At 40.6% G+C, this 23,848-nt stretch overlaps 3 protein-coding genes across 7 annotated transcripts; 1 reads left to right on the top strand and 2 right to left on the bottom strand.

Moving 5' to 3' along the window:
* Nucleotides 1-13: 13 nt before the first annotated feature.
* Nucleotides 14-10,232, bottom strand: slmapb (sarcolemma associated protein b). Of its 4 annotated transcripts, none has more exons than XM_058052059.2 (10): nucleotides 9,979-10,232; nucleotides 6,589-6,642; nucleotides 4,825-4,953; nucleotides 4,675-4,749; nucleotides 4,259-4,540; nucleotides 3,827-4,097; nucleotides 2,899-3,070; nucleotides 1,325-1,459; nucleotides 902-989; nucleotides 14-512 (listed from the first exon to the last, which is right to left on the bottom strand). In XM_058052059.2, exons 2-9 carry the CDS (start codon nucleotides 6,632-6,634, stop codon nucleotides 906-908), a joined length of 1,194 nt encoding a protein of 397 aa, XP_057908042.2. In that variant the 5' UTR covers nucleotides 6,635-6,642; nucleotides 9,979-10,232; the 3' UTR covers nucleotides 14-512; nucleotides 902-905. The 4 variants fall into 4 exon arrangements, with proteins under 4 accessions (XP_057908042.2, XP_057908040.2, XP_057908041.2 ...); XM_058052057.2 differs by lacking the exon at nucleotides 9,979-10,232 and adding an exon at nucleotides 9,732-9,897; XM_058052058.2 differs by lacking the exon at nucleotides 9,979-10,232 and adding an exon at nucleotides 6,830-6,903.
* Nucleotides 9,657-16,499, top strand: LOC131104653 (ceramide synthase 5-like). 2 transcript variants are annotated; one of them, XM_058052062.2, is made up of 10 exons: nucleotides 9,657-10,271; nucleotides 11,076-11,178; nucleotides 11,341-11,471; nucleotides 11,565-11,622; nucleotides 11,702-11,752; nucleotides 13,018-13,110; nucleotides 13,416-13,544; nucleotides 14,496-14,602; nucleotides 14,708-14,864; nucleotides 15,839-16,499. In XM_058052062.2, exons 1-10 carry the CDS (start codon nucleotides 10,096-10,098, stop codon nucleotides 15,962-15,964), a joined length of 1,131 nt encoding a protein of 376 aa, XP_057908045.2. In that variant the 5' UTR covers nucleotides 9,657-10,095; the 3' UTR covers nucleotides 15,965-16,499. The 2 variants fall into 2 exon arrangements, with proteins under 2 accessions (XP_057908045.2, XP_078652711.1); XM_078796585.1 differs by lacking the exon at nucleotides 9,657-10,271 and adding an exon at nucleotides 10,774-10,865.
* A 2,085-nt stretch (nucleotides 16,500-18,584) lies between these two features.
* LOC131104032 (keratin, type II cytoskeletal 8-like) lies at nucleotides 18,585-22,169 on the bottom strand. Its single transcript, XM_058050730.2, has 9 exons — nucleotides 21,877-22,169; nucleotides 21,597-21,805; nucleotides 21,424-21,484; nucleotides 20,425-20,520; nucleotides 20,183-20,347; nucleotides 19,968-20,093; nucleotides 19,683-19,903; nucleotides 18,840-18,895; nucleotides 18,585-18,759 (listed from the first exon to the last, which is right to left on the bottom strand). The coding sequence occupies exons 1-9, from the start codon at nucleotides 22,129-22,131 to the stop codon at nucleotides 18,683-18,685; spliced, it is 1,266 nt and encodes a 421-aa protein (XP_057906713.2). The 5' UTR covers nucleotides 22,132-22,169; the 3' UTR covers nucleotides 18,585-18,682.
* Between the last annotated feature and the right edge of the window lie 1,679 nt (nucleotides 22,170-23,848).

Genomic DNA, 23,848 nt, shown 5'->3' with positions numbered 1-23,848 from the left:
ACAAGCACTCAATTAGATCACTTTATTGACAATGCGACATTTATAACGATGACAACCAACTACACATGATATAATGGGGAAACCTCAAACAAGCCATCCAAACTATTATTATACCTATATATAAATACAATTAGTGTGTGGACATCATTTACATTCATTAATTGACACTCTACAGCTTGTCAGTCAAAAAAAGGGCCCGAAAATATTTCCCTCATGTACCAACACACAACATTCTTTTTTTTAATGATCTGTCATTTGAAATGAAGGCTCTGAGACATTTAAAACAGTGTTACGTATGACTTCTCCTAATTAATTAGTGCAGATAATAGCATTTGTGATGCTCGTCAGTTTCAGTGTGTGTCTCAACCTTATGACGACGAAGGATTCACTGTGTGTGCACGTGTTAGTGTGTAAGTGTGAGCCGTGTACCGTCCTCAGGTCTTGAAGAGCGCAGCAGCAGTCACAGCTGTTAGAGCCACGGCCACCACAGGCCCCCAGATCATCCACGGCTTCTGAAACAAGCGGTGGCACAAAAATGGAAACATAAGCATGGCCATGTGAAACCTTCCAACCGCACATGGCAGAAGATTCAAAGGAAAGAGACCAAGGCAGTGCAAAGAGAGAATGCCAAACATGGAAAAATAGCTTCTAAAGGTAGAGATGCTCTCATCCAAATTCACTGAGAGAAATGGTTTTTAAGCATTAGTGTCCAGACATAATAAACAAATGTCAGATGTTGAAGCTCAATAATTTGAGGGGTTAGATTGCTGCCTTTAGTTATTGTTATTAATGTTATGTTTGCATCCCCAAAGAAAGGCATTCTGGGGAAAATCTTAGTAAGTAAAGTAAGCCATGCAGTGATCTCGAGGACACTGATGAAATGATGCATATTGTTGTGTACCTTACTACCACAATGCGCCGAAGCACCATAACAGCAAAGCCAGGACAAGGCAGATGACTATGGCTTGAACAGGCAGCTTTAGGGACGTCTACAGAAGGGAAGTGATATTATAATAATCAACTATAGCAGGACTTAGCTTTATTAATAGACCCTACACATGTAGTCTGTTTTTAATTCCTTCACACAGTCAATGCTGAAAAGCAACAATAAAACACAGCAGATGAGGAGAATGGTGCGGAGATTTTAAATGAGTCAAAGAAATACGTACAAATTATACACTTTTGTGGCAATTGACCAAATTAACAAATGTTTCATGTTTGTCGCAAAAACCCGAATAACTGCAGTACTGCTGCTTGGCAATCACGGTTCCTCCCTTTTATGATGATTAGAATTTGTGTGCAAGAAAAAGCAACACAAACTTACCGTTGTTCCTCTCTCTTGAAGTTCGCTCATGTTGGCTTTGCACTCCTCCAGTTCATTGGCAAGTGATTGTTTCTCCTGCTCAACCTTCTCATATTCTTCCTTTAGGTCCGAGAGCTCAGCCTTGGTCTCTTCATACTGTATCAAGTAAGTATCATTACATCTACAGTATTACCTTTTTTTCAGAAATCAAATAATAAACCATGGTTTTGTGGTAGAATATCATCTATTATTACTCAAAACATATTGAAATACAAGTGATGTGTATTCTGGTCAGTGGGAGGTAGAAATGACACAGAACATCAAGACATAACCTTACATTACATTACCTTAACACTGCATGAAGTCAGCAATGGCATGTCCAACATGACAGAGTGGAAAAAAAAGTTCTCCTCCCAGTATGTGTGGAAGTGGTAAGTTTTTTGGCTTCTTAAAGTTTAAAGGAGGAGTTAACTTGGCTAGAATGTTGTGGTGGGTTGTTCTAGAAAGGTCACTGAGGAGCTGCAAACATAACTCGGAACTCCTGAACATCAGTGTAGGTCAAAATTTGGCAAATACATGGCTGATGAGAACATGGGAGGCTCATCCTAAAATCACTGAAAGCACAACACAAAAATTGTGTGTCCTAGTGTTCCGTTGGTAAACTCTGCCCCTCCTGTGAGAAGTCAGTGGTTCATACAGCCTGCTAAACCTGCCATGAAACGTGACTAATGGTATTATGTCACTGCCCAGGTGATGACAGAACAAGTCGGGCCTGTTTGTTTGGATCAGCAAACATAGCGTTACATCGTTTACTTGCGAGTGTTTTTCATTTCACAATCACTGGTTGTCATGGTATTCGTAGTTTGATAATAAATTGCAAAACAGTTTGGTGACCAACAAATGTATGTTGGAAAAGCCGCTGCGTCACTTCATGAATTCTTTTCGGGACCGAGATGGCTATGAATCAGCTCCAGCTAATGCGAGTTTGTGTTCCACTGGCAGGCCATTCTTCATCTACATCTAAGGGTTGTGAGCACGAACATCAGCCAAGGCCAAGCTAGCTTCATCATTAAGCTGAGTGGCTATGATAATTTCACTCAAAGAGTGATGGGGTCATGGTTTGTGTTTCTCTGAAGTTATTCTAAGACACTAAAATAATGCAGTTTCACACTATGGACAATTGATTAATTTCATACAAATACAATGTTTGATTTCTACAGTTTGACCATAATAATTGTATTTAAATGTGCAATCATTAGAATGCTCCTAAATGTATTCTTATTCACGAACCTAAGGAATCTTTTACAAAAGCTGAGTCATAAAACTAGGCAAGTCTTGAAAAAGAACTTGCAGAGCCTAGCCTAAAAGAAAAATCATAAATATTTGAATACAGTATCTGCAGTTGCCAAGTAAAGCAGCATCTTAGAAGTTGCAATCCTCTTACAGTGAGGATCGTGACATTGACTCTGACACATTCGAGTTTGACAGAACAAGAAGATAAATATGCTGTTTTAAAGATGAATATACATTTTTAGCATAGATATTTTATAAGTATTCCATATATGATCAGAAAATAACATACAGTATCAGCATACCTCTGTCTGCAGTATCTCCCTGCAGCTATTGGCCTCACTCAGTTGGGTTTGCAGTTTGCTACTATCCTGCTGGTACTGGCGCTCCAACGCTTCTAACTTCTTTTCCAGCTCCTGCTGAGATCTCTGAAGAACTTTAACGCTGTTGCTCAGCTCTGCATTCTGGGCTTGTGAACTAGCACAACAAAATCAAAACAGGTAGAGAGTCATAAGTATAAACTGGGTGGGCAAACTTTGGACTGGTGAGCCACGGTGAGTTAACAGAATTCTTCAGGGAGCCAACAGTCCACTTGAAATTATAATTATTATTTTTAAAGAATATACATGAATGAAGGATGTGTGATATACAACATGAGCTATGAACAATAAAACATTGACTATTGAAAAGTATGTGAAAAAGTAAAAAGTACTTCCCATACAGTACAGCGGCTAGTGGGAAATTGTCACATATTTGTTGACTTTTGTTTGGCACCGTGGGTGAGGTAGTTGTCTGGATGGCTGCATATGAAAAGGTACTTAAACCATCAAAAGGTTGTCTCAGATTGACTACTTGCAAGTCGTGTTGCCAGCTTGTATGTTGCTTTTATGTAAGTTTGTATGAAATTCAAACTACACTCTTTGCGTGATTTATGAGCATAAATCAAACAAATGAGACAGTTGAGCATGTGATGAAACATTTTTGTGAATCTGGAGAATATATAACAATATGAACTGCTTTAAAATATGCACTTATTGATTTTCTGATGTGGTGTCGATGCAAAATAACTCACAAAGATAAGGTCTGAGAATGTTGGAACATTTCAACTTTAACACAAAGGCCAAGCACAGATCATGAAATTGCTCGTCTTATCAATGATAATAATGCACAACATGATGCAGAATGCACAACATTTTGTAGCAAAATCTACAAAATGTTCACCAGTGCACTAACCTGACAAGGTCTTTCTCCAACTGTTGTTGTTTCTGCTGCATTGCCTCATTTCTGGCACGCAGTGCTGCACTTTCTTGCTGCAAGTGGCCCTTCTCATTCTGATGGGTTTTAAGCAGTTCCTCTTTCTCTGCCCTGAGGGATGTGCATTCACTTTGCAGACTGCCCTTTTCTTTCTGATGCTTGTTCACTATTTCCTGTTTTTCAGATCGCAGAATGGAACACTCCTTCTGCAGGCCATTACATTCCACCTGCATGGACTGCAGCTCGCTGGCTTTAAACATAAAAACGTCATGCATTTGTTAATTCTGTAGCAAAAACTGTATTTACTGACAAATAATATTCAAAGAAAGTGCCATCCACCTGAATAGTTTTTGACTAATTTAATGTTTCACATTTTAAAAACATCCCAAAGTGTATTTGATAACTTTTTACCTTGTATTTCTGCAGTTTTCTGCCACTGCTTGCCTTGCTGCTGGAGATCCTGCTGTAAGTCCTCAATCTTACGTTCGTATTTGCTGGCAGTCTGACGCCATTTGTCCAGATCCTTGGAGACGGTTGCCAGGTTAAACTCGATTGCGCCAACCTCACGATCTCGCTCGACGGTGGCTGCCTCCAGGTTGTGTTTCAGTGACTTCACCTCATCTTGTGCACTTTGTAGCTCATCACATAAACTAGAAGAGACGTCTACTTCACCTTGGAGCTTCCGTACCTGACCTGTCCAAAGCATGTTTAATAATGTATACATTAGTGGTGGAAACAGTGGAGTGCGGGAATTGAATTGATGCAAGAGAAAATTACAATTCAGGTTCTTAACAGCCTCCAAACCACATCAATTGGTTCAAGTATACCTTGAAGAAGTTTGATCTGTTTTGCAGATTCATCAGCTTGTTGTTTATTATCTTTTCTCTCTTTATTCAGGACACCTACAAAATATGAGATGTATTTATTTGTGGTGAACTTGTGGTGAACTAAGCACACTGGAAATAAAAAAAGATTACCTTCAAGCTCCATGCATTTGTGCCTCTCCGTATTGGCCCGCTCCTGTGCCTCCCTAAGTTCATCATTCAAACGCTGGATAGTTTTTTCATAATCACTGGAAGACCCCATATTTGACCTGCTGAGATCATCTGAGAATGTGAGACGGAGCAATGGTTAACCAAAATCAAAACAGCTACTGTATTCTAACAAGGCTGGCTGTATATTTAAATGTCCAGACTGAAAAAATGCTGAAGTCATACCGAGGAAGTCATGATGGCGATTCAATGTCATCATAAAAATAGATAGGCGCTAAGTCCTTCCATGTTAATTCAGCTCCAGTCCCAAATATTTAACTAGGGCTGACACACCTGACAGCTGATTTCCCAAGATATTAAAACGTGCCTATTACGTATGCTAATTGCTAACCCAGAAACAAAGTGAACCCTATTATCTGCATTTCCTATCCAAACTATCCAATCCACATTATCCCTCCTGTTGGCACATCCACACCATGGTAAAGCAACACGGTGTAAACACCACACAAAGGGAATGAACTGGTCGGTGTTGTGATGGGCCTGCTGTGTTTCCTGTTGAGTGAAATGAAGTTCTGCAAATACCCGGCGCTTTGCATTTCCAGTGACTAATCTGTTGTGACCAGGAAAAAGAGGTGACCTCATCTCAGGCTTAGCATTTGGCAGAGGAGAAAAGGATGCACACCAAGTCAAGCATGTGCACCATAAAAGGACACATCGCTCTGCATTCCCTGCTCGCATTGCTGTGTTAAAGCACCAAATAAACAATGATAGCGGCACTGAAAAATCCAAGGGAAAGAAACGACGACTGGAGGCTGGTGCCACCCTGTGACTCAAACACATGACCACTCTGCAGTGTGTCAGAAAAAAACCAATCGGTCAGTGTTGTGTCCAGTAGGTGGTTGCGTCTTCCTACATGAGTGCATATTTATCAGTGAGAATGTGAGTGGGTTCCCTTTGTCAAGGGTTGTCTTTGTCAAGTTAAGAAAAAATAAAGATTGCATAAAACATAACGAGAGCAATATCTTTTGTCACTCTGACATATCATTGCTTGAATGTCACAGAATCCAAGTCCTAATGGGATTAGACAGTATAAAAATACCTCTGAGACTAGATGGGATACTGAGCAAGCATCTTGCTACCTCAAGTGATGACAGAAAAAAATGTAGGGGAAAGTCTTTTTTTAGCTCAAGTGCTTAGGGCTAAAGTCACGATGGCCCAGCTACCCTCATGTCAGTTTCCTCCTGAATGAATGTGACAGCAACTCTGAGAACCCTGCTCGCTGAATGTATACCGAATTACATAAATCGGTTAATGACGCAGCTAAAATAATCATTTAGGGCTGCTATCTGTGACGATGACACTTTCTTATTACCGAATGAATATGCTACATTTTCCTTCTAAATTGTGCAGTGAAGCACTACATATCCTCATGCAAAATTCATTCATTCAGGCAGGGGCTTGTAAATGACGACTCTAATATTGCACTGTGATTGTGTTATTCTCTACATTCTATTTTGATGATCATTTTAAATGCATGTCATTACTCAGATGACATGCCCTCTGTGCAAAGAGACACCATCTTCTAATAGGCTATTGGCACTAGAGACTGTAAAATGAGGACATCAGCTTGTAAAGCAATGCCACTGCCTTTGGAGGTTCAACTATGACTCGTGCTAATTTCACTCTACTCAATTAGGCCATAAGACCGTAACAATGTCATCTCAAAAATAGAAAAAACAGCTGATTTACCTTTAATCAGTGATATGTTATTGAGAGGATCACTCTTCTCTTCCATTGTTGTATCTAGAAAAGAATGTATTTCATAAATAGTATGACAGACAACATCCAAAAACATACATTTTGCGGTAAAAGATTCAAAGTATCAATAAATACAATGCACTCTGACTTAAGTATTGCATGCAAATCAATTATTCACAAGTATGTAAAACAAAACTGAGTTTCAACAATCCAACTTAGCTGAAAGTGTTACCTCAGTTAATCCAGAAGCTAGTTTTGTATGCACTGTGCAGTCAGCAGTCCTTGACATGAAGAACTCCTCTCCAACTATCACATTTTTTTCAGATGCGAAATGGAAGAATCCAAGCAGTGAGGAGGGGGGGGGGGGGGGCACACAATGCATCAGGCCAAGTGCAGGCCTCGCTGTTATTGCTGGACTGAAAATACTGGCAATAAACAAGCGCTCCATACATGATGCAAATGTATAATGTTTTGATTTAAATATAGCACTACTTGTAATTGGAATTAATAACCTTAAAGCACAGGACACCCCCTATTTTGTGGCCATATTGGCCAGTCCCTCTACACTAGGTCATGCAACTGAGGAAGCTGCAGCTGCATACTGACACTGAGAGGTTTTGTTTAGAGAGCTGCTCTCCGGCCAGTTGGTACCGATGTAAAAAGCCACAGAATGCGTGACGGTGCATGCTCCCTTTATGTCTGTTACTGCAAATATATGTGAAATGTGGCACATTTAAAAGGCATGCTCGTTAATAAACATCCCTTTAACTTTAAAACGTTAAATAAAAAATAAATAGATGGAATAATGGTAGCAAACTTTCATTGACACTGTATTGTTTAATGTTGAATCCATGACACATGGGCCTGTCCCGATAATCAATAACTCGATTAACCACAAAATATATATTAAAAAAAAACTAATTTTGTCAGCCTCAATAAATTGACATTGTTTTCCTCCTCTCTCGCTACCAAACAGGCTGGATGACAAGAGGGTTCACTCTGTACTATCTCAGTTTAACACCTGGGCGCATTGGTTCTCCCTCCTGTCAGTCATTCAGTCTCTTTGTCCCAATTGGTGGAGGGGGGCCGCTGGTGAGTGCACACACAGAGTGGTGTAAGTGAGGAGAAAAGCGGCATTTATGGCATTATGACATGCCTGAAAAGTGTGAAGACTAGTTTGTGTTCTGTTTATGCATAAATTATGCAATTTGTGACCGAAAATGGTGCACATCGCCACCAACTTTACTTCTTCAGCATCACATCTACTTGCTGGTGTGCCCCAAGGCAGTGTACCCGGTCCACTACTGACCTAGCTTCACACTTAGAGAAGGACCTCAACCTGTTTTCAGACGATTCAACTCTTCATGTTATCATTACAAACCCAAAGCTCAGAGACATATCTGCAAGAAAGCCTGCAGCAAGACATGGATGCCATTCAAAAATGGGCTTTTCAAAGCTGGAAAAACTGAGGAGATGATCATCAGCAGGAAACAAAACAGAATCACCCTCCTCTTTGCTTCACAAAAATGAAGCTGATAGCAACGAAAAGCATTACTCTCCTTGGCGTCATCACTACCAACACCTTAACATGGACTCCTTGTATCAAATGACTTGTGAAGAAAACTGCTAGGATGTCAAGTCGTGGAACTCCCTCCCACCAACCATGTTTCCAGAGACTCCTAACATGAACTGTTTCAAGGCAGCAGTTAATGCACATTTTCTGAACAATATTATTAATTACCGATATACAAATGTTGTGGATATTTACAGTACATAGTACATTTTAGGGCCACTTTTCATCTATTTGATGGCACCACCAGGCCTTGAAACTGCTACTAAATAAGAAAAAGTCTCATGTCTTGAACAACAAGAGATCTTAGATTAGACCAAATTTCACACAGAGACCTTGTCCCTTAGTTGGACAAGCTCCTCGTGAAACAGAGATTTAGGATGAGACGTCACTAATCATTGACATAGTCCAGTCAATGATCAACCAATGCAGCATTTCTCTATTTTCAGGAGTTTTGCAAATCTTTAGTTCTTCATTATTTCTTAGTTTGACATGTATGGTCACTTGCATTGACAATTGCGCTATTTCTTTTAAAAAAGATGTGTTGCTTTTTTTGTCAAAAAGCTCTGAGGGAGAATTGATCATATGATCACAGATGGATTTAACTACTGGATCACTCAATTGCTGCTAAAAAGCTAAGGATATCATGTTTAGAGTCAAGACCAGGGCTGTTCAAACTGTGGCACAGTGAGCTTCCCCTCAGAAAAGAACATAATAGACAGTCGAGTCCCACTTTTTAAGGTGTTACATTGGTTACATTGGATCCCTACCAGCAAATGACAAAAATCTGCAAGTAATTGATACGTCCATAAAAATGTGTATTTGTAAAACAAGGCTCATTCCTACTGTCATACTGTCATACAGTCTTGCACTGAATATGGAGCTGCTGCAATTTCATTCTACTATATGTAAAATGACAATAAAGGGCATTCTGATTCTGAAGTACAGCGGGTTTGGACCATGGTTTTATAATCATTTTTAAATCATTTGTGGCAGGGGTTGCTCCAGCTTCAAAAGAGCCATTTGGGCCCGTTTCCACCAGATTAAAACCCTCTTGGAGCCACAAAACCTATTTGTCCACTTCTTTGACAGTTATTCTACGTATACCTGTACTGTATTGTTTCCTTAAGTGTATTGTCATGCTGCTATTATGTCTTTTTGTTCCTCTTGGTGGAGTAACAAGTCACACCTGTTGCCACCTGGCAATTAATCATGTCTCTTCCTCTCCGCCGATTTCGGGTCAACATTCGCAAACCACTGGCATACCACTCTCCTTATCACTTTAGCTGACATTTTTCATTTGCTTAGCAGAATCTAAGTAAAAAAAATTGTTGAACGGCTGACTTGAACCAGTTGGAGCTACAGCAGAAATATAAAAGAGCTGCCTGTGCCCCCAAAGCCACAGCTTGCAGACCCCTGGTGTAGGGATAAAGCTCCATTCATGCTTGTAATATGACCTCATAATATCACTAAGCTAACTAATTGTTATGGTATGAAAAGTCACTGCAAAGTAGTTTCCTGAGTTGGTGGGGACTTTAGGATTTTGAAAACCACATCAACTTACCCTCAAATCACTCCAAAATACAGTTATTGTACCACAGACGCGTTAGCAAACTCCAGGTGAATACGCTACGCGCTAAGTGGGCGAGTGGCAGCTTCCCGGCCCCCCACTTGACTTGTGGGCGGCCGCTCCCCGGGGCGACAACGAGCCAAGAACGTCATTGAAAGTTTGCCGTGGGTGGTGCCTTTTACGTGTCAACATAGCGTCTTGTACAGTTTACTCGCTGGAGTAAAGCGGCGGTAATGCTTACTTAGCGCCAGTGTGGAGCCTTAGGAAAGAAGGAAGACGGAAGGAGGTGGGAGCGTAGCTTTTACGACTTTAGTAGCCACCTTGCTAGCTTACAACCCGCGCGCTCTTCTCTCCCTCGATGACTTCCTCGTTCTTAGCCTGGTTTTGGAGCGAGAGATTTTGGCTTCCCGAGAATGTTTCCTGGGCGGATCTGGAGCATCCACCACCTGGTGTGGAGTACCCTCGAGTGGGAGAGATACTTTACGCCCTGCCGCTCGCTGTCGGAGTTTTTGCGTTGAGGCTCCTGTTCGAAAGGTAAACAAGAGTCTTCATTTTTGGTGTAGTGAGCTTCATGAAGCATATGTTGCTCATTAAACGCAACATTCAACATAGTGGGATCTCACTGACCACTGCACACGTTAGAACACGCAGATATATATTACGTGTCTATATTTAGATTCAAATAGTACAGTTCAACTTTATCAACCCAACTCCAGTCGAGCAAAATGTCAGTCACGTGGCTCTTTTGCTAGTCACAGTCAGATTAGGTATGTTTGTTTTTATTCACAGAGTAGCCCTCTTGAGTACTCATCTCCCAATACGGCTTTTATTCTTCAATTTTGCAAAGTTTATCGTGAATGTACTGCTTCATTCAGTGGGAAGTCCCTAGCAAACGCGCAGGCCTTCTTTTTCCTATGTTGAGTAAAACTATTCCAGATCAACTTTGTGGGTTTATAAATGAAGAACGAACACTCGTTAGTTGAAGAGGTTAGTCATGTGACATTCTTTAGCATTGTGGTCTCACGAGACCCACCAGTTTTTTGTCTCTCACATGACAGGTCATCACGCTCTGTTTGGACTAGGTGCCACATTCTTTAGGATTCCTTCGTTCCCGGGTCTCCATGAAAAGTCTCTGTTATGCTTTACCTCCTAACACAGCGTCGTGGGCCTAGCTAACGAGTTAAACAGTTTGTGTCAGCGACTTGGCTAAAAGTTAATCTTTTCCTGTGCAACATAGTTAACCTCTCTGACTCCTGCCCTGTCTAAATGTCTCACTTAACCACATCATTTCTGTGTCCCTTCCCCCCCTTTTTGCTCTTTTTTTGTGTGTGTATACAGACTAGTGGCCAAGCCCTGTGCCCACATACTTCAGATTCAGGCGGGAGTGCATCGTCAAGCCCAGCCCAATGCTGTCCTGGAGAGGGTGTATCAGTCCAAAACGGTATATAATTAGTCCCAGGTTTTCCCAGTCTGCCTTGTCAAGTGTCCCTGTGTGTTACGGCACCGCAGGCGTAATGATATGATCGCATGGCTGTGTGGGTGTTTGTGAAGTTGTGGATACGACCTTAAGCAGGTAATTCCTGTCTTCTGGTGCTCTCACTAGTGTCCAGGAGAAAAGCAACTGGATGGACTTTCCAAGCAGCTGGACTGGGATGTACAGAAAATACAGAGATGGTTTCGCATCCGTCGCAACCAAGACAAGCCGAGCATGCAGACAAAGTTCTGTGAGAGCATGTAGGTTGTGTTTTATTTGCAAGCACTTAATGCATACTAGAATTGATGTGTGCATATCAAAATTCAGTCAATGTATTTATTTTTTCACTTCAGGTGGCGATTGACTTTTTACTTCGGGATTTTTATTTATGCCATTCGCCATTTGTGGGTGGTGAGTTTTTACTAGATGATTTTTTTTACCGTCCTGTATGCTTTAGTGATTAAACTCACTTTTAATGTTTTTCTCTTAGTCACCCTGGATGTGGAATACCAGATTGTGCTGGGATAACTATCCCTTTCAGGTACATACAGTGGTATGAAAATGTTTGGGCACCCCTGATCATTTTCAAGATTTTCCTTTTTAGAAATCACTGTTTCAGTTTCACCGTTTCGTCAGCCGTTTCAGTTGCGTATATCATATAGCAGCCCAACACTGATGGAAGAGAAGTGAAATGAAGTTTATAGGATTAACAGAAAGTGTGCAATAATTATTCAAACAAAAGTACATTTGGGCATCCCAACAGAAATATGACATAATTATTTAGTAGATCCTCCTTTTGCAGAAATAACCGCTTCCCATGAGGTTCTAGATTCTGGTTGAAGGTATTTTTGCAGAGTATGGACAGCCCACTTCAAATCACACTACAGATTTTGAATAACATTTAGGTCTGGGGACTGAGATGGCCGTCCCAGAACGTTGTACTTGTTCCTCTGCATGAATGTCGTAGTAGAATTTGAGCAGTGTTTAGGGCCATTGTCTTGTTGGAAGTATCCAGCCAACTTCAACTTTGTCACTGATTCTTGAACATTGTTGGCAAGAATCTGCTGAAACTGGACTGAAAGCCTGCGGTCTTCCATTTATTCACCATGTTCCTCGCAGTGGAAACTGACCTCTCTGACCTCGCTTTTGTATCCTGCCCCTAACTCATGATGTTGAACAATCTTTGCTCTCAGGTCATTTGACAGTTGTTTTGAGGCTATGAAGATGCAAAGTGGAGAACAACTTGCAATTGACAGACAGACAGAATACTTTATTAATCCCTTTGGGATTCCCTCAGGGAAATTGGCCACCTTAAATACCCTTTCTCATGATTGGCTTCACTTGTGTATGTAGGCCAAGGGTCAGTGAACTTACCAAACAAATGTTGTGTTACAATAATAATCTATCACTATATCACTGTGTTCGTCTGCTATATGATATATTTACAGGGGACCTATTATGCTTTATCCACTTTTCTGACCTATAAATGTTGTTAGACTGTCATTAATATGCCTAATATGGTTCATAGTCAGGAAGCACTTTGGGCATGTGACCAATCACAGCAAAGTGGGCATGCCCGGAGACAGACCGTTTCGGCAGGAAGTACAAATCCAAGGAAATACAGCTGGAATAGGTGCAGATTTTGCAAAATCTAAAAAGTTTTCTGTGCGGGTTTTTGTGTCTAGCTGCTCTACAGGAGACCACAACTGCTGATCCCAACAACCAGCGATTTATAAAGCAAAATCTTGAAAATGATCATACCACTTTAGTTCTGGTATTAAAGGTGTTTTTGTTTTCATACCATAGCATCAGAGCCCTCAACAATTCAACCACTATGTGGCTGAGCTGGCATTCTATTGGTCGCTGATGTTTTCCCAGTTCACAGATATCAAACGTAAGGTGAGTAAACTGATACAGAACACTAATTTTGTGTTGAATGTGTTTTGTTGTCTGAGTATAATAATTCCCTGATGGCTAATTAAGCCTGGTAAAACGAGTTTCACAATGAAAAGCTGCAGTGCCTCAAAGATAAATACACGTTACAAATAGTTCTACATTCACTTGTCATTGGCTCTGGAGAAGTGTGTTTCGTAACGTGCACACAAGTGTGCACATTTACAATCATTGTTCCTTATGTGTGCTTGGAATTTAACATAATACCAAGTCGGCTAACTGTTTTCTTTTCTCCACTGTGCAAATGTCAGGATTTCTTCATCATGCTTGTCCACCACTTGGCCACCATTGTCCTCATCACCTTTTCCTACGCCAACAACATGCTAAGAGTTGGCACTCTGGTCATGTGTGTGCATGATGCGTCAGACATCTTCCTTGAGGTAAATAAACTATCAGTTTGTCTTGTTTAAGCACAACCACAGATCATATTTCTCCTCTCTGGTAGAGAAGTATTGGATGACATGTTTAGGTAATACGTTATTGTTAGCCTTATGCATGATTTTAGCTGTGAAATGAACTATATCAGCAAGTTTTAGTATTTGTGATTTTAGAAATAAAAGGTTTGTACGTTCTTATTATCCTTACCAATCCTTTTTGCAGTACATTTAGCGAGTGAAGATTGCTTTTATAGTTATTACCTCAAATCTCAACACAATAAGATTAGATATGGTAGCATTCCTTCTTAATCAATTGAATATTTTGTTAGTTGGAGCTTAGCAGACTGGTTTAGGACCTTGAAATAACACAAACCTTTACAGTCATATTACCCAATATATTGATTATTATAATTGAGGGTTTGCTGATTTACGTGTTGTTATTATTGTGACTGTTGTATCATCACACTTTTCCTCTTTTCCGTCACTGCTACCCTTCTTTGGTGGCATCAAAAAATAGTCTGGAACATTTCAATATGGCACATGTTGACATGTCAATGTGTTCCCCTTTATTCCTTGTTTGAGGGATAGTGAGGGCATTTTTGTGTTTTGTGTGAGGGCAAGTTTTCCTCTGGCCTCTCCTCAGATTTACCACTAGAATCCACATCTGGGCTCTCAATGGGCTATGACAAAACTGCTTATTTTACAGCCATTTTTTTGGTGCATATGTGCTTTGGGTCATTGTGCTGAAAGGTGAAATTCCTGTGAGAAAACAGTAAAGAGGATTTGTACCATCATTAAGCTCCAGTGTTTATGATGTTCTTGTCATGCCAGATATACGTAACTAAGTTTAACCTTTCTCACATCTTCATAAATTATACATTTTCTCACTTGAAGACGTGCATTTTTTTTCAAATGCCCTGTGATCATGCTTTTTTTTAAAATTTACCTTCACAGGCAGCTAAGTTGGCTAACTATGCCAAATATCAGCGGCTGTGTGACGGCCTGTTTGTGGTGTTCAGCATCAGCTTTTTTATTGCTCGGCTTGTCATCTTCCCTTTCTGGTGAGACAAGTTTCTTCCTGTATGTTTGACAAATTGTGACTTTAAGTAGGTGTGTTTCTTTTTGTGATATACTGTATTACAAATGCATATCTGTATTTGTTGCAGGATTATACGCAGCGTTCTGATTGAGAGCTGGGAGATAGCAGGACCATACCAGGCCTGGTGGCTGTTTAATGGATTACTTCTGGTCCTGCAGACTCTTCATGTAATCTGGTTCTACCTCATCGCACGCATTGCAGTTAAAGCCATTTTCAAGGGAAAGGTATGTCGCTCTCAGGATAGTCAGTCAGTATTTTTAGTAATATAATGGGAATTGGCCACAGATGTGGCTTGGCTGATTTGTCACGACAGTCGATTAATTGATTCCAGACCCGATCACGGCAAGTGAATTTCCGCAAAGTAGGATTCAATATTAATATTAATAGAAAACATAAATAGTTTCTAAATATATATACATATATATATTGCCATTATTACAGTCTTTACACTTCTATTATTCTTTGTTTACACCACATTGCTAATGTGCAGGCTACGGGGTCATTGCAAGGACACAAAGCCACGGCTGCATTACATGCTAGGAAGCTAACTAGTTGGCCTCCAATTTATATATTCTCAACTCAAGGAAGGGTTTCAAACAGAGTGGTGAAGAAAGACAAAATAAGTAAAAAAAAAAAAAAAAAAAAAAGTTACCACTTCCACACGGAACAGGAGGAGAACCTTTTTTCACTCTGGCCAGAATACTACATATAACTAGTATTTCAATATCTTTTCACTATTAATGGGTCGTAGACATCTACAAATCTGTGCTAATTTATTTATTGGGGTGATGCGCGTCCCCTTTTTGGTTCCTGTTAAAAGCCGTGCCGCAGAGTTCTGGACTCTCTCCCGCTGTAAGCGGGAGAGAGACTTTTGGCTAATTCCAGAGTAAAGTGCATTACAGTAGTTCAAATAACTATAGATGTATAGTTATTTGTTGTTATATGTATTTTATCACCCTCACGCATCATCAAGTAGTGCATGAAACATGAAATATTACATGGGAGTAATTCATGTTTATTTGAGTTTAGTCACTTACAATTGTGACAAAATATACACTTCTCCCATGGGCCAATGGGATGTTAATTTGCTAACTTACATGGCATTAAAGAATATCGTTATATAAAATAATATCTGTAGAAGATTGCAAATCAATTGCTGAAAACGAACAACGAGACGTTGTGTTTTGTTGTATTCCAGGTGGAAAAAGACGACCGTAGTGACATTGAGAGCGGCTCAGATGACGAGATCCATTCCAACAGTAAACATCCCAGTCAGACCAGCAGCACAACCACTAATCTAAATGGAGAAAATCACGACCACTGAGGACCAAGTGTGAACATGTAGTTGTGTGGATTTGTTCACCTCCTTTGTGCCTTTTGAAACTTTTTCTGTCACTCTATGACAAAAAATAACCAAAGAGTGTGTGCGGGATCCAGTGTGTGACTGGATTCCGTTTGCACTTTGTCATGTTTACACCTGCTTCATGCTTACAAGAGTGAACAGAGGATTATGTTTGATTAATGTCTGTCTGTGTGTACACATTAAGTTAATATGACAGAAATAGCATAGTAGAACAGGGAAACAACTGTCGATACCATTTCATACCATCAATTACATTTTATTACAGATGACAATAATATTTTTTACAGCTGGAAAACAAATCCCTATGTCTGCCTTATGGAATACACTTTTAATTGTGTATGCTTACAATATCTGAATGCCAAATATGTTTTCGTAATAAAAAAACAAAACTCTTGTATCAAAGCAAAGAAATGCCATGTTATGGTAATTATTGTGAATGTTCATGTGAACTTGATTTTCCAATTTCACTGAAACATTAAATATATTTTGTGATCCACATGCCATTTTTTGTTCTACACATATACATGTACATACTTCACTGTATAAGGATTATATTTTTCCTCAGTCTCAGATTATGGCTGGATTTTGAGGGTGGGTGACACAGATGGATTTCAGTTATGACCAGCAGGGTGAAAGTTGATTGGGTGCTGCATGGGTGCCACTATCTTTCCAAAGTGTGTACTCTGCCTTCATCCTGCTACAAAGTTGCAAATCATCATGAAATTTGGCAAACTTTGACTACTAATGTGAGATATCCTTGAATGTGTAGCATAGAATATATATCATAAACACAATAACTGCTTCTATGAGACTGCTCGTGATGGACATATATACAGACCTCATCAAAATATTAACACAAAAATGTACCTTATGCACATTTGGATCTTAATGAGGTTTTATGTAGAACTACAATATGCAAAAGCAAGAAGGGGGGAATACTTTGAAAAGGTAATTTATTGAAAAGAATTGAACTGAAATAGGCTGTTCATCATCTGATCAAACGTTGAAGAAAATTGGTCAAAAAATTACAAAAAACTCTCCAAACTAGAACAAACAAAAATTCTCAGTAATGAGAAGCTTAATCACTCAAAAAACTGGTTTGAGCCTGCTTGATACGAGTGTTTCCCAATGCTCGAAGTCCAAAATTGCTCCAAGAGCATCAACAATCTTCCCTTGCCATCCATCTCCAAATGATCTCTACGGGATTTAAATCATGGGAACATGAAAGAGTCAACATTGTCCTGTTGAATAAGCCATCTATTACCAAACAAACGAGGACCCTCAGTCATGAGAGAAATCTGCTGCAACATCTGTGCGTAGCCTTCGCCGTTTGACGACCCTGCACCACACCACTAAATGAATAAGCACCCAAGATCATGATGGGCCGAGTAGAAAGCATCTGACCATGTGCCTACCAGGTTGAAGAGAGAGCTTCTTAGCTTTAGCCATGAGGAGGGCATGACCGTGTGAATGCCTGACAGAAATAAAAAAAATGGAATTTTTAGCAAATTTTGTAGCTTTATAGCTTGTGGTCAGGTGAAAAACAACCCATTTCAGTTTGTTTTTTAAAATTCTGTTATGTCTTAGCAATTTTTCAACTGGTCTTAAGATTTTGATCAGGTCTGTAAGTACAGCCAAGTGACTGATTATTTGGACAAAGGCCTTTGAGCAAAGCTTGGCAGAGCAGCAGAGACTCCTGCTGGCCAAAAAAAAACACATTCCCTTTCCAATGGGTCCCAACTTGGGGAAATTAAATAAACTGCACTGTAACCAATCTCGCAGGCCACACAGCTAGGAGACTGGAGTTTGATTCCCCACGCATGCGTGGGTTTTCTCCGGGTACTCCGGTTTCCTCCCACATTCCAAAAACATGCTAGGTTAATTGGCCACTCCAAATTGTCCATAGGTATGAATGTGAGTGTGAATGGTTGTTTGTCTATATGTGCCCTGTGATTGGCTGGCCGCCAGTCCAGGGTGTACCCCGCCTCTCGCCCGAAGACAGCTGGGATAGGCTCCAGCACCCTCATTTAGCGGTGGCTCAGAGATTTAGGTGGCCCGCCATATTTGCTGACGTTAAGGAGTTCTGTTAATGTTAAAAAAGCCTTTAAGAAACCTCTTAAAATATTAAAATATAATTTTTATATAGGTTTTTTTTGTGGCAGAAACATAAAAAAGGGGATTTGACCTCCAAGCATAATCTCCTTTCTACTCCCTCTTTGGAAAACTAGTTAGAAGTGATTCAGTAGTCCATTCATTTGTCATTTGTAATAATTTTTGCATTTCTGCATGTAAAACTATTATTATTGTCAATAAAACTGTTTTTTTTTCCAAAATTGTGTGTGGAGCATATTAATTGCATTGACATTATTTTCAATTTGTTTTGAGTCGGCCCTACTGGAACGAATTAGTCACGTCTAACCACTGTATTTGTATTGTGCGTGTATTTTCAATGACTACTTCCACCTATGTCTATTACTGTGTACTCCCATGAACCTAGGTAGAGATGTATACATACTCAGAAGTGGTTTACATATTAAATATAAGCAGAAGGTCGTTCAGTGAACCATATTTATTGACAATATTGCATGTGGCACAATCGAAATAACCCTCGCCATTTCTTTTACATTTCTTCTGTAAAAGAAAATAACAACAAACATTTCAGCAGTTTGAAGAACAGCTTTAGATTAATTGTGTATTTTGGGTCTCCATTGTCTTGATGAGAACAGGATTTGACTTCCGTGGCTCCTGCAGGATGACTGTTAGAAGCAGCAGAGTCAGAAAATTAGGCATATGGCTGCGAGGTGATAATATTACAAAATAAATGCTGACAACTCACTTTGCTTTGGCATTGTGGGCACCGCTTGGATGGTGAGAATCGTATCTTGTCCAATTCTGTTTGTCAAGAAAATGCAACATTGGTGCAAAATGTATTCATTCATTCATTCATTCATTTTCTACCGCTTCTCCTCATGAGGGTTGCAGGGGTGCTGGAGCCTATCCCAGCTGTCTTTGGGCGAGAGGCGGCGTACACCCTGGACTGGTGGCCAGCCAATCCCAGGGCACATATAGACAAACAACCATTCACACTCACATTCATACCTATGGACAATTTGGAGTCACAAAGGTGATTAATCATGATTAGTTAATTTAAAAACTGATTAATCTGATAAAATTTTAAATTTTTTGACAGCCCTGTTTTTTTGTCCATAATACCATAACCATAATACCATTCATTCATTCATTTTGTTATCCTCACAAGGGTCGCGGGGGTGCTGGAGCCTATCCCAGCTGTCTTCGGGTGAGAGGCGGCGTACACCCTGGACTGGTGGCCAGCCAATCACAGGGCACATATAGACAAACAACCATTCACACTCACATTCATACCTATGGACAATTTGGAGTCACAAAGGTGATTAATCATGATTAGTTAATTTAAAAACTGATTAATCTGATAAAATTTGACATCTTTTGACAGCCCTAGTTTTTTTGTCCATAATACCATAACCATAATACCATTCATTAATTCATTTTCTTATTCTCACGAGGGTCGCGGGGGTGCTGGAGCCTATCCCAGCTGTCATGGAATCGAACTTGGATCTCCTAGCTGTGAGGCCTGCACGCTAACCACTCGTCCACCATGCAGCCTGATTAATTCATTTTCAATGGAACAAAAACTGACCTCTCTTCTTCTCCTTCCAGCAACTTCTTGTAGGTTGAGATTTCGATGTCTAAGGCCATCTTGACATTCATGAGCTCTTGGTACTGTCTGACCTGGTCGGCCATGTCCTGCTTGGCCTGCTGCAAAGCCAACTCCAGGTCCCTGATGCGATCTTTGGCGTCATCAATGGCCACCTCTCCACGGTGTTCGATTTCGGTTATCTGGGCATCAATGTTCATGCGCTGCAAAAAACGGATGGACTGTGTGAGCATTAAAGAACTTTAGAGTCCTTTCACTTTCACTCACCTGGCCCTTCACAGACTGAACTTCATTCTGCAGATTTTTGATGATTCGTTTGATTTCGAGTATTTGCCCTTTGGTGCTGCGGAGCTCGTTGTCGTACTGGTCGGCCTCAGCTGTAATCTGCTCATACTGGTAGCGTGATATCAAACCAGACAACAGGATGTGATGTACCAACTGCAGTTTTATGACACTTAAACAAAACCATCTGTAGCATCTACCTTGGTCTTATACCAGATTTCAGCGTCTTCGCGGTTCCGTGCCGCTATATCCTCATACTGAGCCTTGACGTCAGCCACAATCTCCTCCATGTCCAACTCGCGGGAGTTGTCCATCTGCACCACCACAGACGTGTCCCTCAGGCTCTCCTGCAGCTCACGTATCTCCTTCGGATGGAAACAAACCAAATGTGACATACTGGAGTAGGATTGGCATGAATATGAATATGAATATGAACGTATACCTCATCATTCCAAGCCTTGAGAAAGGTAAGTTCATCATGGAGACTGGCCACCTTGTCCAGTAGATCCACTTTCGACAAATAGCCAGCATCCACATTCTGGAATTAATTGTACACAATCATGAAATTATTAATTTATGATTTTAAGTGTAATATATCTTAGGACACATGTTGTTTTTCATGACTTTAAATCTATCATTTGACTCCATATTGTCCATAGGTATGAATGTGAGTGTGAATGGTTGTTTGTCTATATGTGCCCTGTGATTGGCTGGCCACCAGTCCAGGGTGTACCCCGCCTCTCGCCCAAAGACAGCTGGGATAGGTTCCAGCACCCCCGCGACCCTCGTGAGGATAGAAAATAAATGTATGTGTATATATATATTGATGGGCTGCACGGTGTAGGAGTGGTTAGCGCGCAGACCTCACAGCTAGGAAACCCGAGTTCAATTGCCATCTCTGTGTGGAGTTTGCATGTTCTCCCCGTGCATGCGTGGGTTTTCTCCGGGTACTCCGGTTTCCTCCCACATTCCAAAAACATGCTAGGTTAATTAGCCACTCCAAATTGTCCATAGGTATGAATGTGAGTGTGAATGGTTGTTTGTCTATATGTGCCCTGTGATTGGCTGGCCACCAGTCCAGGGTGTACCCCGCCTCAAGCCCGAAGACAGCTGGGATAGGCTCCAGCACCCCCGCAACCCTAGTGAAAATAAGTTGTAGAAAATGAATGAATGGAAATTTTGAGGCTGCAAAGCGCACGAGTGGTTAGCATGGAGGCCACACAGCTAGGAGACCTGCGTTTGATTCCCCCCTCTGGCATCTCTGTGTGGAGTTTGCATGTTCTCCCCCTGCGTGTGCTTCGACATTCCAAAAACATGCTAGGTTAATTGGCGACTCCAAATTGTCCATAGGTATGAATGTGAGTGTGAATGGTTGTTTGTCTATATGTGCCCTGTGATTGGCTGGCCACCAGTCAATGAATAAATGAATCTATCATTTCACCTTTTTGAGAGTAACAAAATCATTCTCGGTATCAGTCTTCTTGAGGAGTTCTTCCTCATACCTGCAACATCCAACAAACAATATCGGCATGTTATTATCATTCCCTCGATCAGCTGTGCTACTGATGTGCTTCCAAAAGACAATCGCATCAGCGCTCATTTCTGGAGTCTTACTGTGTCTTGCAGTCGTCCACATTTTTGTGCATAGCGGCGGTCTCCACTTCAAGTCTGAGCTTGTCGTTGGTGAGAACCTCCAGCTGCCTTTGCAGGTTGGCGATGTAAGACTTCAGCATGGGCTCAATGTTGGAAGAACGAGGAGGCTGTCCCTCCAGCAGCTTCCACTTGGTTTCCAGCATTTTGTTCTGCTGCTCCAAGTATCTTACCTGCACGAGTTCAGCATATCATAGAATGTTATTAAAAATCACGTGCAAAGAAATGAAAGCGACTACTTTACCTTATCAATGAATGAGGCAAAGCGGTTATTGAGAGTCTTCATTTGATCTTTCTCTTTGGTGCGGACAGCCTGAATGGTGGGGTCAATGTTAATCTTCATCGGGGTGAGCAGTCTCTTGTTGACAGTCACAGATGAGATCTGGCTAGCCGTGGCGGTGGCCTTCGGGATGCTATAGGATCCCAAGGACATGCTGCTGTATCCTGTAGAGGACATACGCATCCCGGCTTGGCTGGATCTTTTGCTCCTCGCACTCATAGTAGCGCTCTATTGACAGGTCCCGGCTAAAGCGGTCGGTCAGTGGTTGAACTGCTGATGTGCGTCTGGCATCTTTTGGGGTCCTTTATTATATAGGCAAGACTGGGTGTGGTGGGATGGGGAAGTTATGCAGCTCCCCAATGTTGGAAAACCAGTCTGACAAATACCGGTAGTTCTGTCAGCTGCACTTTCGTCTTTAATGTTTACTATTTTGGTTGCTGTGTAGGAATCTCAGCAGCTGGAATTTACAGTCATCCACAAACTCATTAAGAGTCAAGAATGAATGCCTTTGTTGTGGTGTTTTAATTGGTTTTCAGAAGCAATTTTGCAGGAGAAGCCAATAAGTAGAGGGTTTAATTAAACAAAAAAAGGCCTACCGTTTCACACATTATAATATTTTTACAGTTTAGAAAAAAATTAATGATTCCAATTCTGTGGTTTTAACCATAAGAAGTCCTTAGAAGTTATGAACCACAGTCATGATGTGCTATACATATCACTATATTGACACTTACTATGGTACCCATTATGGCATTGTAATGGTAATGGTAATGGTAATGGTAATGGTAATGGTAATGGTAATGGTAATGGTAATGGTAATGGTAATGGTAATGGTAATGGTAATGGTAATGGTAATGGTAATGGTAATGGTAATGGTAATGGTTTTATTTCATTTGAACATGCATCAGATTCCAATTGAATGCATCCCATAATCAGTTCCCAGTTCCACATGTCCAACAGGAGTAGGAAGAAGCAAAGCTTATTAAATCCTACCCCTCCATCTGGTACTTTTACAATCAGTAACTGTTACATTTGTTCACTTCCTGCTTTCCATAATACAGGTTTTTTTTAAATAATTTTTTTAAAATTAATATTTTTTTTTAAATAATGCACCTCGACCATTGTATGGCCATATCACCCCGTACTTTTTTTTTTAAATAAAATAAAATAAATAAACCTTAAACCATATTAGGAAAGCAGGAAGTGAACAAATGTAACAGTTACTAATCGTCCCAGCTGTCCCAGCCCCCAGCTGTCTTCGGGTGAGAGGCGGGGTACACCCTGGACTGGTGACCATTCACACTCACATTCATACCTATGGACAATTTGGAGTGGCTAATTAACCTAGCATGTTTTTGGAATGTGGGAGGAAACCGGAGTACCCGCGAAAAACCCACACATGCACGGGGAGAACATGCAAACTCCACACAGAGATGACCGAGGGTGGAATTGAACTCGGGTCTCCTGGCTGTGAGGCCTGTGTGCTAACCACTCGGTCGCTGTGCAGCCCATATTTATTTTATGTTAGCATTATTTGTTTTTTAAAGAAAGTTAGGACACACACAGCAATGGTCTTACTTTGTGTTATTTTTGGAATAAAATAATACCTCATATTTTACGAGGAGTGAAACAGTACAGAAAATTTGGTTTGGTTCGATACATTTTCAACACAATTGTTCAAATTGCCAACATTTTTCTTTCATTTTCTCTTTGTGATTCATTTTTAGGTGTTGTCACAAATTAGGCGTGTTTGTTTTCTGGATGACAAATCACATCCACAAACGTGACATGGAATACACTCCGCATGCCACAGTAAATAAAGCTTCCTCAGGTCAAGAACAAAATGTTAATTATTTTAACTTTTGGCTGACAGGCAGGGGAATTCTTGCAGAGTGAGATCTCTTGCACATGATGTGTTTTTGACATGTGATGAATA

Source organism: Doryrhamphus excisus, linkage group LG15, assembly GCF_037039965.1.
Source record: "Doryrhamphus excisus strain RoL-2023G ecotype Guam linkage group LG15, RoL_Dexc_Guam_v1.1, whole genome shotgun sequence".
In the NCBI taxonomy this organism is placed as follows: Eukaryota; Metazoa; Chordata; class Actinopteri; order Syngnathiformes; family Syngnathidae; genus Doryrhamphus; species Doryrhamphus excisus.
Note: the sequence above shows the minus strand (reverse complement) of the source record. Positions and strands in the feature narration are given on the sequence as shown.

What these genes read in the sequence shown, in the direction of transcription:
- slmapb (XM_058052059.2), bottom strand. Translation starts at nt 6,634, where the DNA reads ATGGAAGAGAAGAGTGATCCTCTCAATAACATATCACTGATTAAAG. An exon ending in TAACATATCACTGATTAAAG is followed by an intron (nt 4,954 to 6,588) that starts GTAAATCAGCTG and finishes TCACATTCTCAG; the next exon opens with ATGATCTCAGCAGGTCAAAT. An exon ending in GGGAGATACTGCAGACAGAG is followed by an intron (nt 1,460 to 2,898) that starts GTATGCTGATAC and finishes TACTTGATACAG; the next exon opens with TATGAAGAGACCAAGGCTGA.
- LOC131104653 (XM_058052062.2), top strand. Translation starts at nt 10,096, where the DNA reads ATGACTTCCTCGTTCTTAGCCTGGTTTTGGAGCGAGAGATTTTGGCTT. An exon ending in GGGATAACTATCCCTTTCAG is followed by an intron (nt 11,753 to 13,017) that starts GTACATACAGTG and finishes TTCATACCATAG; the next exon opens with CATCAGAGCCCTCAACAATT. An exon ending in CTTGTCATCTTCCCTTTCTG is followed by an intron (nt 14,603 to 14,707) that starts GTGAGACAAGTT and finishes TATTTGTTGCAG; the next exon opens with GATTATACGCAGCGTTCTGA.
- LOC131104032 (XM_058050730.2), bottom strand. Translation starts at nt 22,131, where the DNA reads ATGAGTGCGAGGAGCAAAAGATCCAGCCAAGCCGGGATGCGTATGTCC. An exon ending in ATTTTGTTACTCTCAAAAAG is followed by an intron (nt 20,521 to 21,423) that starts GTGAAATGATAG and finishes AATTAATTCCAG; the next exon opens with AATGTGGATGCTGGCTATTT. An exon ending in AAATCTGGTATAAGACCAAG is followed by an intron (nt 20,094 to 20,182) that starts GTAGATGCTACA and finishes TCACGCTACCAG; the next exon opens with TATGAGCAGATTACAGCTGA.